The 15,232-nt window shown below is 41.3% G+C and overlaps 1 protein-coding gene across 5 annotated transcripts in view; it reads left to right on the top strand.

The window, feature by feature from the left end:
* Nucleotides 1-15,232, top strand: part of adirf (adipogenesis regulatory factor) — a 296,791-nt gene that overhangs the window by 266,890 nt on the left and 14,669 nt on the right. For 3 of the 5 annotated variants that reach the window (XR_013806649.1, XM_079672414.1, XM_079672415.1), the window contains one exon: nt 5,473-5,646. Coding sequence is in view for 2 of the 5 variants with exons in the window: in XM_079672413.1 (XP_079528539.1) it covers nt 5,473-5,646; nt 9,348-9,372 (199 nt within the window). In the remaining 3 variants the exon portion in view is untranslated. Of the gene's footprint in view, nt 1-5,472; nt 5,647-9,347; nt 13,863-15,232 lie in introns of those variants that run through there. The other 2 variants (XM_079672413.1, XM_079672412.1) reach the window with 1 other exon arrangement.

The raw sequence follows: 15,232 nt of genomic DNA, 5'->3' as shown, positions 1-15,232 counted from the left end.
TCAGAGCAGTGATTGCAGACTCTCCCTCTACATTTTATTATGAGTGAAATTAATTGCAGAAAAACTTAAAGAAATTTACAAATAGCATTTCTATATGAACTATTTTGCCAACAATAATCCAGCGTGGAAATCTGATATTGTGACAGCTCTACTAACAAATACGTTTTATATATATTTATGTGTTTTTTTCCTTTGTTTCCTAACCACTTAAAATACTTTCTGTGTCACTTTAGCAGAGTAACTAGTGCTACAACCCTACACAAACATCTCTGTCTGGGGCAGACTCATACTTCCTCAAACTTGTATCGCTCCCAAGTGGTGTCCTGCTCTAATCGAACACACTCAGCCTTTGCCCACTTTGTCACTGAGGAGATGGGTGACGTAGAGATGTGATGGTTTGCCCTTTAAAGGAGAAACATGACTGTTTATTGCAAACAGTTGAAATGATACGACATGATTGGTTCATTCCCTTACGACTCTTTTGTCATACACATACACTGGACTATTATACAGTGTGGTAGAAGAACTACATCAAAGAATACATCTGAGGATAAATAAATATAGCTGGTTTAAAGGATGGGGATTGCAGAAGCTTATATTGATAGAATTAGCAGTTTGTAGTATGTAGTTAATCCTACTCCTTATTAATAAAGTACATGAAACACTAAAACCCCCAGCTGATTGTGTAATTATTCATTGAAGGAAATGTAGTGAGCAATTTATTTAGCTTTTTGTTGCATGAAGATGGCTCAGCGGATTGTGCTGTCGCCTCACAGCGAGACCCCGACCTGCCCAGCTGGAGCCTCTCTCTTTGGGGTTTTCATGTTCTCTTTATTTCTGCGTGGGTGTTCTCCTGTGGTGGCTTTTTCCTCTCCCAGGTCTTGTGAATTGGAGACTCTTAATTTCCCGTGGAGGGTGTGAACCTGCGTGTGAATGTGTTTGTCTCTATGTGTTAGTCTGTGATAGACCGGAGACCTGTAGCGAGTCACAGACACCTACGTGTACGGCTGCAGCTGCCAGGCACTCTGAGAGGATAAGTGGTTATACGAGATGGATTGATGGATGTAGCGTGTCAATGTGCATTGATTTGATTCTTATTAATGAGAGGCTAGAGATGTAGGCGCTTAAGGGTCAAATCACTCAAAGTAGTCAAGTTAAAGCCTTGTGTCATTTGTGAGAGAAAGGGATTACTTTGGCAGTTCAAGTAGAGAATCAAAGTCTGAACTTAGCGTCTTACTTCAAATCCTACTTAAATGGTCAGGTGAATTATGATCCATTGTGAATCTGAGACACACAAAATGTGGTGTATAACGAATGTTCCCCCTTAGCAGCTCTAAAAAGATCTGTTTTTAATTCTGATTTGTTAGACCTAGAGAGTTCAGCAGACAACGTTTCCTTCCAATTCTTATTGATTTCCTTTTAGGATTGTTTATATTGTGTAATCCAAAGGCTCTACCATATAGTCAAACAGAGTTATTGACTATATTGTGTAACCCTCAGACTGTAAACAAAGTACAACATTAAAACCCATACGTTAAAAATAAGTTATAATACTTGAAGTACTTAGTTAATTAAGCAGCCCTTTTAGTTTTATGATTTTAATTATGTTGTTTGAAATGTACCATAAGTGAGTAATTACCGCAATCAATGAAGGGCAGACAAAGGTATAGTAGTCTCTTTAGATATGTAGTGCAATGGAAGTATACATTTAGACAGTAGTTTATTTATTTACCATCCACTTTGGTAGAGTGTAATATTTCTCTGCTTATTATAATTTCCTTAAGCCTTCTGGGTAAAAACATAATTTCCTTTTGTTTGGGTTTTTTATTATTCCAAACATTATAGTTTCAGTATAATTTGGATGAGATGTTATTTAGGCAGATAATCATCACAAAACGCAGCCTTGATTCTAAAATAACTTAAATAAATGTTGCTGGAATGAATGAGATGTATTGTGTCATTATAATTTACTCCCAAAACTACTGGCAAAGGGTTCCAAGATCTTTGATTGAGCAGTTGTTTGAATGCAAAAAATCTGGCTCATTTGAATCAGAGCCGTACTGTATGCGACCACAGTGCGGTCGGTGGGTTTCCCGTGGCAACTTGGTAGTGTAATCTTTGTGGATGGCGGTTAATTGTGTATCGGTCTTAATTGCAAATAGATGAGTGCTTATTTAGGACACACATGTGCTCCCCAACCAAGAAAGCTCCACTTCCTGCCACTCAGGCTTCACCAAGGGAAAATAAACCAAACGGCCACTTGTGATCATGTAGCAGCATCATACAATGTCAACAATCACGGCTACTTTATGCAAAACGTGGGTAAACAACAGACTGAGGGACACAAATTGGCTCGACACCAGCTGTCTAATTAGCTTTGTGCTGCTCTTGAAAAGCAAACAAACAAGGAAAGCGGGGACGGTCTGAAAGCCGGCCAGCCATTGGTTCAAGTGTTCTTTTTCCCCCCAAAATCTGACGGGGCGCTCCGAGTCTGCGAGTACAGAGAAAGAGGGAGGGTCCAAATAAGACACACAGATTAGATCATATGTTAAGTCCCCACAAGGCCTTCGCTCGGTTATTTTGGAGGCACTGTAAAGACTCACAAGAGGCTCGGGCAGAATTTACATTTTAATGAAGCCGTAGCTGATTGCTATTACGTGGAGTTCCTCACAAATGCCTAGTTTAAGCTGCACACAAGAAAGCGTATATATTTATATATATATATAAACACACATACAACAAAATATAGCCCGCTGCATATGTGTCCACATTGGCCACACTCACTTACCACACTCCTGCTGGGAGGTTGTTACAGAAACAAGTTGTCCTGTAAACATGAGAGAGAGCAGAGAGCTGCATTACACAGAGAAAGAACCCCATTCTCTCCCAGCACAATGGGGCTGCCGAATAACATTTGCGACAATTTTCCCTGATTTAGACAATGTTCAAAACACAGGCTTTTGAGAAGACGTGAGGACGAGGGAATGGGGTCGTCTTTTTTTGGTTGAAACATCATCACAGTGACAGGCACAGCGAGGGGGAGCGCTGCGACAAGTGGTACTGACGAATTCTGCTCAGCGAAAGACGGCATGTATCATGTCAGAATCGTCAGGACTCGTCACTTCACTGTCATTTAGCAGCAGCCGGTGTGGGAGTGAAGACAAATCCACGCTCCTGCATGCGTCGTTATCGGGCTCTCTGCAGTCGGAGGCGTGAGTGATGGTTAGTCACGTACAGTGGTGGTAAACTCCGTCGCTAATGACATTTTCGATGAGTGGCATCAAACCCACTACAAAGGCTCACTTTATATACAAAAATAGATCAGTCTCTCCCTTGTAAATGGCATGGGGCTCCTGGCACATCTTATCTGCGGCGCCCCTCTTATCACTCAGCCCTAGTGGAAACTATTGCCAGGTAGCAGGTTGTCACATGACTCACAGCGCTGTGACAAGCCAGTGAAGTTTGCCACGCCACTGGCAGCTTCCATATGATAAAATGTAACACAACAGTCCTGCAGGGGCTCAGATAGCCCCGAGGGGAAATATGAACCCAGTGGGGATATCTGCCTTATTAAAGAGCTGAACTTGACCATGGGGAAAACTGGATTAGTCCGATTTGTTAACAGGGACGGGGTGCCGTTGAAATGAAGAACTTCTTCCTTTTCATTCTCTCCATCCCTGGCCCTGTCTTGCCTTTACTAGCATCTACTGTTCATTGTCCTGGTAAACAAAAGGAAAGGCTGATGCAACAGTCCGTGGCTCTCCCTGGCACAGCACTAACGCGGCAGACCCTGACTCGGCACTCGCTGTGGGGCAACACTGCTTGAGCAAACAACACACTGCTTTGCTACCTCGGTGTAGAAAAAGCATGATGAGAGGGACCTGCAGTCCATTGAAGGGATGAGAAAATTCTCCTTTTCTTCAGATAGAAATAGAAACACACAAGCATGGTATTTTGGACTTTTGGAAGGCTGGTGCAAGAGGGATGGGAACATAATCAAACTAAAATAATCTCTTTCATCTGAGCTATTTGTGACACAAAGCCTCTATAGAAATAACCTTAACACCCGGGTTTGTTTAAAATCCATTTTGAACACTTGTGAATGTAGAATGAGAGGTTATACTCTGAGAAGAAGAAGGCCAGTTATTGAATGAATGAGTGGAAGGTATTTACATTGCTGAATTGTCCGGGGGGACATTGAATTGACCTTACATTATAAGACCCCCTCTCCCACATGGAGCATTAATGCTCCTTTCCTTTCAGCGTCCTCCTCTCCTCCCCTTCTCTCCTTCTCATTTTCTCCTGTCGTCTCTTCACAGCTCGCTCCTTCTCCCTTACCGTCAGATGTTATCTCAAAGACCAGATCACCATGGCAACAATTAGTCACATCGTCATAGCCCACACTTGTATTTGATGGCTGTTTTTATTTTTGGAGGCTTTGCCGATGCACCCGTACCTCACTGGCTGATCGCCAAGTAAACTATTCCGTGATGAAGGAACAATGTTGCCATCTGTTGGAGCCGGGTGTTTGCACACAGAGACTGAGGTTGAAAAACATCCAGCCTTTCTGCGATGACTCATGACAATCACATGCCAAATTAAAACCCTGCGGCTCATTCGTATTTAAGTTTGAAACACATTGAAGCCACAGGAGTTCCAATTTGAAAAGGTTAAAACACAGCATTTCCTTCCTTTGTAGATAAAAACATAGAGAAATGCTTTCTTGTTGTTGTTCCGGATATGAATTGCAGTCCTATACCCACTATGGGGTAGGGTACAAGCCTTTCTCAGGTCAAAGTAGAGTATGGGTAGCTTTATGGCAGCTTAGTTTTTTAAACATGGGAATATCTGGGCTTGCGACCAGGATTTGCATTTGTTCATTAGCCATATTGTATACCTTTAAAAAGGGAAAGAGTCGTCTCTTGCAGTGGGGAACCAGCTAATGTGAGAGATAATATATTGGCTGAGACTTTGGCTGACTGTTACCCTTGAAATCTTGGATCTGTTTCTGCTCTCTGGAGGAGCTAATTACGTTTTTTTTCCTTCTAAGTCTTTCCGTTAAGTGATGTAATACTTCATAATCACAAATAATTTTCCATGTGGGACAGATCATTGCACTTATTATTTATTCTGCTCGCTCAAATCCATGCCAGCAAAACTATGTTAAAATGTTTACCTACATTATCAGTGAGTGCTAAGAAAGATATCCCTCAGAGCCCGAAGCACAGGAACAAGCCGGTGGTTCAGAGTGAGATTATTCATTACTGGAGGTAAATGCTTGGGGCATCTCTGCACCACAGGTGGGCAACACTTCTAAGACGAAAGCCCAAGGCTGCAAACGAGTTATTATTCTGGAGGGCTATTTAGAGAGACATTTAATTCAATATCTTTGGTCTCAGATGAACAATACAGCTTGTCCTCTAAAGATAAATGACTGACCAGACACTGGCACATGACTGTGTTTGCTTTCAGGTTTCCACCAAGAAAAGACAGCCGCTTCCAGTTCTTGGACCGTAAAGCTCCGCTCGGGCTCGCCAGACTCTGGGAAATAAGAGACAATTGGTTGCAGATGCTCAATAGTCTTCTGTACATTGAGGGAGTACCGTCTTCATCAGCTCTGCAGCAGAGGAGAAGCTACAGTGAATTGTAAGCCCTTTCATGTATAAACTCAATGTTTTCAGAGTTAGAAATGTGTTTCTAACGTTAATTAAGTTTATATTTTAACAGAATATGGTAAGATATATGGAAAATACATATATGTTCAATATATAAAAATTCAATGAGTTGCTCTATCTCTCAGTTTATCAGATTCTTAGCTGCTCATCCAAGTTTTAATTCTGCATCAGTCCTTTTAAAATAAAAAAAGGTGGTAGAATCTTTTCCATGTCATTGACTGTCAAGTGCACTGAATTTTTAAAGTTTCCCCACCAAAGTGATGCTATATTTGGCTGCATATTGTAACCGGGAGCTAAATGATCCCCCCCCCCCCCAAAACCCCCAGCTTAAAACTCTGACATTAATGCAAGCACCTCATTTCCTTTCATTATGTATTCATTGCGAGCAAATGTTTTGTTCTGTATCCATGCGGAGGCTTTTCCCCTTCAGAGGAGAAAGATACAGTAACTCAGGTAGCACTTTCTCATGTTTGCACACCATATACCCTCCCTGCTCATACCACATTGAAAACATTATCTTGACACAAAGTGATACAAATAGTTTGACTGGTTTTTCAATTCTTGAATTTCCGTGTTTTGCAAAAGCCTATCCCTTTTTCCAGGCAGATTTGCGTATGGAGTTTTGTGGAGATTATGAAAGCAAAAATGCTTTGACTATTGATCCTTTGCCAGTCATTATTATTCAGGGGTCAGGCTCCAAATATCCTGAATATCAGTGCAACATTATACAGCTTTGACTTTGATCTGATTTAGGACTCCATCGGTTACAAACATTCATTTATTGTGCCGGTTTTTCACTAAGTACTGAACTGTTGTGATCTTTAGGAACAAGTCTTCCAGAAATCTGCAGAAGATAATGTGTGTGCGCTCATAATGAGCTCTGGGTTGAATTTGCATTCTTTAGAGAGGTTGCTTTTCGCCAATTATCTACAGTAGCTCATCACACCAGTCGCCAGACCTTACACAACCCCATTTAATGAAGCTGCACCCACATCTGAACATAGACAGGCTGCACTCATTGTTAAAGCCTTTCCCCGAACCTTTAAATGTCTGTTGTACTAGACGTCCTCAGGACTGCATTGATCCTCCTGGGTACATTAACCTATCAGTGCAGCAGGCACTGTGCATTATGATTAAGCACATGGAAAACACCCACGTTCCTCACTCAGAGGTCAGAGAGACGCAGCTACAGTAAACCACAAGGCACAGCATGGAGTGGAGTCCTGCCATTAATATAGATGAGATGGAGTTCAGGCTATGCCATATCTATCATGGAGCAAAGATACTCTGATTAAGTGTGTGCAGCATCATGGGGGCTATTAAGCCTATGGCACATTTGGACTACAGAAGGAGGGTCCGAGGTATTGATAGGGATACATGGTTATAAGGGAGGCGTGGGGGACACAGAAATGGCCAGCCATTGAGGAGCGTTGTAATGAAAGTGCACGGGGCTGGTGGCGCTGGCGGGCTCCTTGCCACGTTTCCCATTGACTTTCAACTGGACGAGGAAGGTCACCATCAAGGTGTTTAGAGCAATCTCCACAAATTGTTGGACTGAGGCTTGATAATCTCCGAGGCTTTAATGGATCTCAGATCTGTTTACCAAGTGAGCGCACCTTACAAAGTCATGTGGCAATTGTTTTACCCTCTAACACAATAATAGAACTGGAATTGGCTTTTTGATCAATGACATCAGTGGTTAAGTTGATATATTCAATAAGCACGACAACCTTGAGCCTCACAGAATTACTGTGTGTGTTTATGTGTGTGTCTACAAATTACAAAGAGAGGCGTGTGTGTGTACTGTACTGTGCAAACTGTACAGAGGCATTGTTAGTTTTGTTTAGGAGCCATTTGTTTTAATTTTGACTTCAATATCTCATTAAATTGTTTCTTTTTCAGTGGTTTGACCTGTGGAATATCTGTGAGTGAACAGCTGTTTACAGAAAGTGCATAATGTGATCATGTGCACTGTCTGTTCATTGCTGTATATTTATCCCCAACTCCCCAGGCGGCTGATTGTCGCATGGGAAGTAACTATGATTAAAAAACTAAACTGCTGAATGTACAGTTTGAAATAGTGGGATATGGAGAGTGCTCGGTGCTGTCTTGTCATGTGTAAGAATTATTGAATTTGCACCGAGTTGGCTGGGCAAAGGAAGCCGAGAGTGAGTTTGTGGAGAAAAGGGACTGTGATCTGAGGGCTGTAATGTTTCCTCTGGTCTACTCTCAGGCATTAATGGTTGGATGGATAGGATTGGACATGCCTGAAGACTCAACCAGCCTCTAGATTAGCTCCTAGCTAAATCTCAACAGCCTGCATCTGAAGCTCAAATAAGCACTGTGGTCACTGCCCTCCCAATCATTCTAACAGCTCCCAAGTGCAAAAACCCTTCTCTCATTTGTAGCTCATTTATCAGATGGTTATGTGGTCTGTTTATAGGGAGACAAACCAACACACACACACAGAGCGAGAGAGAGAGAGAGAGAGAGAGAGAGAGAGAGAGAGAGAGAGAGAGAGAGAGAGAGAGAGAGAGAGAGAGAGAGAGAGAGAGAGAGAGAGAGAGAGAGAGAGAGAGAGAGAGAGAGAGAGAGAGAGAGAGAGAGAGAGAGAGAGAGAGAGAGAGAGAGAGAGAGAGAGAGAGAGAGAGATGGATAGAGATGGATAGAGATGACTACCACACAACCAGCCTTGAGTTATTTCACTTCTACAGCAACAACTCTGACAGGGAAAATGAGACACTAATATACACATTATTTGCGGAGCCAATAGTTAATAGTTACAGATGGTTATTGCCTCAGATTGCAGGAGTTCAGTCTCTTAGGTGGACACAACGAGAGGAGAATGGAGATTGAGCAAGATGGCTTCATAAGTCTTCAACAAGAACTACTTACAGTATGACTTGTAACGCCGCATTGCAGCTCAGATGCAGTTGTGAAATATCCACCCTTTGGAGCCATTTAAGACAGAATTCTTCTTTTTTATGCCATTTCTTTGTCATCTTAATTTCACTGCAGCAATATCCATAATTCACAGAGATTTTCACCGCTTGTCTCTCCATGTGAAAAAGTGAGGAGATGGATTCCCCCTAAGTTTCATGAAAAAAGTGCCAGACTCTCAGGCGAACAATGAGAACACTATTACAAGACTTGGTGCAGAAAAGCCTCAAAGGCCTTGGCACAAAGGCCTGTACAAATTGAGGAGATAGAAGTGCAAACTCATTAGCTTACCAGGTTTCCAATCACAGCATTTTTTATATGCTGGATGTCTCAGTCTGATGAGAGCCATTTTCCATGACTTCAAAGGATACCGCGCTGCCTTAGAACTCGGGCTGATGTTTCCGGCGCTGAGATATTTTGTCAGAACATATATGCCCTGATATTTTTCATCTAAGAAACTCTGCTGTTCCTGTTAACACATTCTATTTCATAACATTCAGCTCCCATTTTGGGAACACACAGAAAATGCTTCATTGTTATTTATGGCCATTTGGTTGTTTGAGGCTGTTTGCTGCTATTTCTACAGTGTGTCAAACTTCCCTCACCACACTTTCCTCAAGCACTTTTGAGAGTGTGAGGCTATCTGTGCCTATCCGATATACAGCTAAAAGACAGCCAAGATATTTCCCAGATGACATGCAGCACAGAAACAAAACTTGACTTGTGTTTCAGGACAGGCAATTGGAAACTCGGATGAATCGGCTCTCCAACATGCACTGACTGCGTGGCAACATTTGCCAAAACCAGATCTGAAATAGCAGCTTTGTAACAGGTATAGAAAGTGCTTTATAGTTGACATGAAAATACCTATGATATCACTCCACAAAGCAATGTTTGATGACACAAAAATCACAAATGCTTCTGTTAACTATTCTTTTTGTGATGCAAATGAAGCCCTTGCAAGCCTTTTGACATATCACACGTAAGCACGTTTGATCTCTGCTCGTCGTTTGCTCTCTGTTCACCCAGCTGGATGTCTTTGCTCCTGCCGTATCAAGTGTTTGATCTGCAGTTTGAATATTATGATTGCACTCAATCTTGGATTCATTTACGTAAGTGACTGGATTCAAAACTGCAGCCACACGCACATACATTCATTGCACCCGGGCTATCAATGTGCTCCACTTTTAATCGTCCCCCTGGGTACACCATATGGGAGATGTTGAAAGATATACTGCTTTCATTCAGGATTCTGTGCTTTTTTTTCTTTTTCCAAATGTGCTGCCTTGCACAATGACGGTGTAGGTAAGATATTACCCTGTTATCCCATTAAGGTTCGTACCTCAGAATATGCAGCGTTCCTTTTCAGACAGCTCGTCTCCTGCACCATTTTCCTCCTGTTCTGAGGGGTGCTCCTCTGCGAGGCTGCACTACCATCTGCTGGGGAGTCTTCTCCCTATCTCTATAACAGAGATTGATTTCACTCTCCGTCTCTGATGACATTGTACGATTGCTGGGTTTGAATTACCGGCAGTCTGATAAAAGAATATGAATGAACCAAATCTTCCTGGACTTCAAATGTGTGTAATCCATTCCCAAAAAGCATTGAAATGCTGTAGCTGTTACAAAAGCCTCATTGATGGCTTAAATGGACAATGACCTGTGACAGCTCCCATTTCTGATTAGGCTGGCAGCGAACTAGAGAGAGTGCTTGACTCTGTGCACAGCCAATAGCCACAGCTGTTTGATTCCTCTAAAAGACAGCTCAGCCCATTATGCAATTATGCATCAACATTAATAGCAGGCAATTGTGCAGGCAACCAGCCAGCTGGGATGGCTTTATATAACTGCCAGAAATTGACAACTCAAAGACAAATAGGCAACCTTTTCCTGTAAGGAGCAAACTCACAGACAATCACACGCACACACTTGCAAGCACACAGAAGCCATAAGTTAGCCTTCTGTTCAGGCGCTCAGCCTTGAGACAGTTTAACAAATTGCCATGACACAATTGTAATATTGCTTCCAGTATGTCACATTGTTAATCTGTATAGCTTGGCTTACATTCAGGTGCTGTATATCGAGTTCAACCGCTGGTGAGAGTGCTCTCTCACAGATTCATTGAATTAAGCCTGCATGCATAAAGAAGATGGAGAATGGCTGGGAGCGCTTTGTATGTACAATTAGCATAATGCCTTTAATTTTAGTACATCCGTTATTATACCCAAAGGATAGTTCGATCAGCAGACTATAGACATGCCCACAGTGTGGGTAATGTATACAGTGGATAAAGGAACCTTTAAACAAATATGTTAACAAGAGTTACATAAATGAACACACATTATGAGAAGCGTGGGTGTGTTTTTAAGAGATATGGAGAGGTCACAGCAACATGTCTTATGACAAATAGAGACATAAACATATAGAGCACACATCCTCTGTCTCTGTTAACACCCGCAGAGGGGTCTGGCTGCAGTATGTTTAATAAAAACACACACACACACACACACACACACACACACACACACACACACACACACACATATATATATATATAGATCTGCTTCTTCAGCAGCGGCATCTTGTTTGTGTGACGAGAGTTTCTCTTGAGCCATTTTGGATGCAGATGCTAAACTTGCCGGTCGCACACAGTCTGCTCAAGGTGACAGCAGCTTCCTTTTAAGTGGAATAGCAGCTACACTCAACCTCCAGACGAGTGTCATATACAAGTAAACATTTCTTCCGGTGCAAACGCGAGTATGCATTAAAGTGAAACGATTCCTGTATGTCCTAGGTTGAAATGTACCCTGGTTAGTGCTGTGAATAGTAATCACACTGCTGGAGAAGACCAGCAGTCTCTGCTGCCACCTACAGATGCTCAGAGGCTGCTTTACTTTGCTGCTGCTTTATTCATCATTCTTTAAAACGTCAAGAATGTTTTCAACTCAGAGAGCTGCACAAAGCACTCCCCCTCCTTTTAGTGTTTACAGTTTATGGCAGACTAAAGAATATTAATGCATTCTGATACGGTAAATGTACCCAATCACTCATGATTGCTTCAACGAGGGAGTAAAAGTTAGATTTGAAGTCCCTCACCGGCTGGGTTTTATTTTCACTGGGCTCCTGGAGGCAGATGCAGTGTGTATGCACACGCCACGGGGAAATGACTTGCAATCTAAACAGCTGTAAATTTCAGCTGTAGCGCGGCCTGACCTATGTCAAGATTTTATAACTCAGATTGATTGGATTATATAATGGTTGCTGTGACTGACTGAGTCCACTCAATGGATCTGTAAAAGGAAAAGCGTCGTGCAGGAGGTCGTGTCGTAAAGACGCCATGATAGATAAAGGCGGGTGCACTGGGGGCTGAAAGAACCGCTGCCGACTGAGGAATCTGTCTGTGCCAGCAGTTTTGGAACTGCACACAGGGAACACTGTATTTCACATTTTATTTCCCAGAATATAACGCTTGGGAATCACCTTTATCTTTGGCCTGCTGCTGGGACTGGAGCTGGCTCTACATTCTGCCTCAGACCTGCCCTCATTCACTCCAACACCAATCTGTGCAAACTAAATCTTCTGCTGTAGACCACTGAGCATAACTCCTGCATTCAATTGGGAGTTAAGGCAGGTGTTATTTTCATGATTTGGATTTCAGATGTGCTAAGGCTTGTGACAAGTTGTTTTCTCTAAAGTGTTCTTAGTCTGTGAGGTAATGTAGTGAAGGGAAAGGGTATTTGTTAAATGGAGTGGAGAACCAAGTCTTCAGAGGCTTGACTCTGGACTCCTATATAGCAAACAGCAAGTCCTCTAATGCAAAAAGACCTGCTGAGAGGAGTCTGTACAAAGTGTTGTTCATTAAACCGCTGTTAATTTGAAGGAGTTTATCACCGAGGGAAGCCAATCAGGAACAGGTCGAACTGTGATGTGTTTACTGGAACTAGACGGAGTCCCATAAATCTGAGCTTTTTTTTAAAGCGGCATAACTGCTAACCATTAAAACCAACATAAGGTGTAATTGCTTATGATTATGTCTTGTAAACAGTATCTTTAAAAGGTCTTTAAAAAAAAAAATTCTTAAGGTCCTCTAAGGTTTCTATCAGTCAACAAGAAGCGTGTGTTAGAAACACAAGGTAGTTTCAGGTGTCATTGAAAAGCAATTCAAGCCATTTCAAAACTCTGGCATGACTCGGTAATTCATCAACAAGATCTGAACAGATTACAAGGTCAGACATTGTTATGATAGTGATAACTGAGTAGGAGTTATTTTCTCAATCGCCATCCCTCAGGAGCTGAACAAATAATTGAATACCACTGTGGGCTTTTACACAGCCATTCCACTAGGGGTAGATCCCCTGAGGTTTAAGAGTTCCCGGGGGAAGGAAACCGTTGTGTACATGGCAGTGAGTCTGTGAGATGACAAATCTTAAAAGTCATAAGCAGCTTGGGAGGTTTCAAACTGGCTCAGAGGATCAACATCAAATGTATTTATTGTATTTGTATGATACTTTATTAATGTATGGTAAATAAAGTGCTTTTGCTTGAATAGTGATGTATTGGAGTGTATTTTATTGTTTTGGATAAAGTTGTGTTCTGTGTGGTTCTTCCCATGTCAATTTACACTTGGCTTGAAAATGACAAACATCTCCAAGTATCTCAGTTTAATTATTAAAAAAATCTGTTAATAATTATGAAATGTAATGAATGATTGGTTTTGTAAATAATGTATTATTTAATTAAACCACAAGTGTTTTACTCGTGACTGATAGAAGAGCATCTGTTAGCTTATTAGCAATTTGACTAACATTTGTGTCTATTATTCCCAGCATGCATGAACACTCAGCACTTCTGCCTTGCATCTGGTTCAAAGCAAGTCACAGGTTGGAGTCTTACTGTGTGTTTTATTTCACTTTGCTGAGTCATGGGTCTTAGATCTTAGTGTTCATTTGAATACTTCCTGCCAAAGTCTTTATTCAACAGGACTGCTGTAGTTGGATATATTTCACCGATACTGAATTCTCAGACTCCTTTGAGACTTGAAGGAAAGAGACTGGCAACAAATTCCAGATGCTGTTTGGTTTTACTCTAAATACTACTCGCTGTGGCTGAGGCTCAGCTGAGTCCTGTGAATGAGCAACACACAGAGTATTGAACCGTTTCTTTATTAGCTGAAATCATATTTAGGGTTGCTCTTTTACATTATCAATGTACTTAACCATCCTTAGATTAGTTTGTATTTATTGTCCAACTGGGGGATTGTTGACATACAAATAACAATACATCCATAAAAGGAAAAGAAAAGTGTTTTAGTTTGATTGGATTGCATAAAGTGTTATGGTCCCACGTGTGAGCAGAAAGTGCATCTATGTACCTCAACAATGTTGACTGTAGATTGAATTTGGTCAAGTATGGGGAAATTAAGAATCTTAATTGAAAAGTATTAACAATTCTGTTATGTGTTATGTAAGGGGCATTAATTACATATTTGATTAATTGCCATACATATTGTCCCACTCTGAGCTTTAACAATATCTTGACAAAAGAAAACAAGTGTTACTAAGTAAATTGTGACCTATTATTTTGGGTGTTTTCAAAATAATAGTTATTCCTTTTGAATAGCCTAGGTCTGCGCATGGGAACTGAATTGATATAGCTACTTTCATTGTTGGTGTTCTAATGAATTGGATGCATTTGGCAATGCTGCTTTTAATATGTTCATACATAGTGCTAAGATGGATGTAGTAGATGTTTATTAGCAACCAATTCATAAAATAAATGGTGTTTGTGTTATCATTAGACCATAAGTAGATCTCCTTAATAGCTCTTCCATTTAATAGTAAAGCCATTATAGTGAAGGATGTAATAAATGCTAAATTAAGCATGGTCTTACCACGAAAGACCAGCAGAGGGCAGATGTGGCTTACAAGTACCAACAGTCAGTGAGGACAGCAAGACTGATGCTGAATGAATTCCTCTCAGAGACCATTTAGGTTAATTGAATGTAACGTTTTCCTGCGGTGTGTGGGTTGAAGACTTTAGTAACCCCTGACATCTTGCACCCAGTCCTGCAGAACTGTATGATGCTGGCTGGCAAATCTCAAAACATTCTCTTGCACTATTGTATCTGTTTTATTTGTGTTATGGGCTATGTTCATGTTGCACTGTTGGATGGGCCTGTGGCTTAAGTTTTTCAATGCCATATCTACACTGTAGCTAATGTGCACACGACAATAAAGCCTTGTAAGCTTGAAACTTTGAGAAATTCAGCACAGTGGACAGAGACACAGCTCTATTCAGGACCATGGACAGCACCTGGCTGGGACTCAATGGAGGATGAATACTTGTACTTACTGTTCAAATCTGGAATAAGATGGATCTGTGATAGATCATTAATCACACTGAAATGTATTTGGTGGGAGGATGAAAAATGAGGTAAGGATTATTGTATACTCTAGTCTATGTTACCCTAAAAGCCATCGGAAACAAATCTTAAAAGTTTGTTTCCTCCCCTTTAAACGATGGTAGGTGAATGTTAGTTGTGGCCGGTACAGCACAGATGCTCCCCCTTTTGTATGCAAGTAAAACCGTTTCCCATCTCGCAAGAAATGATGGCACAT

The sequence above is a fragment of the Notothenia rossii genome (assembly GCF_949606895.1).
Source record: "Notothenia rossii genome assembly, chromosome: 3".
Classification (NCBI taxonomy): Eukaryota; Metazoa; Chordata; class Actinopteri; order Perciformes; family Nototheniidae; genus Notothenia; species Notothenia rossii.
This window is presented reverse-complemented; position numbering and strand designations above follow the sequence as displayed.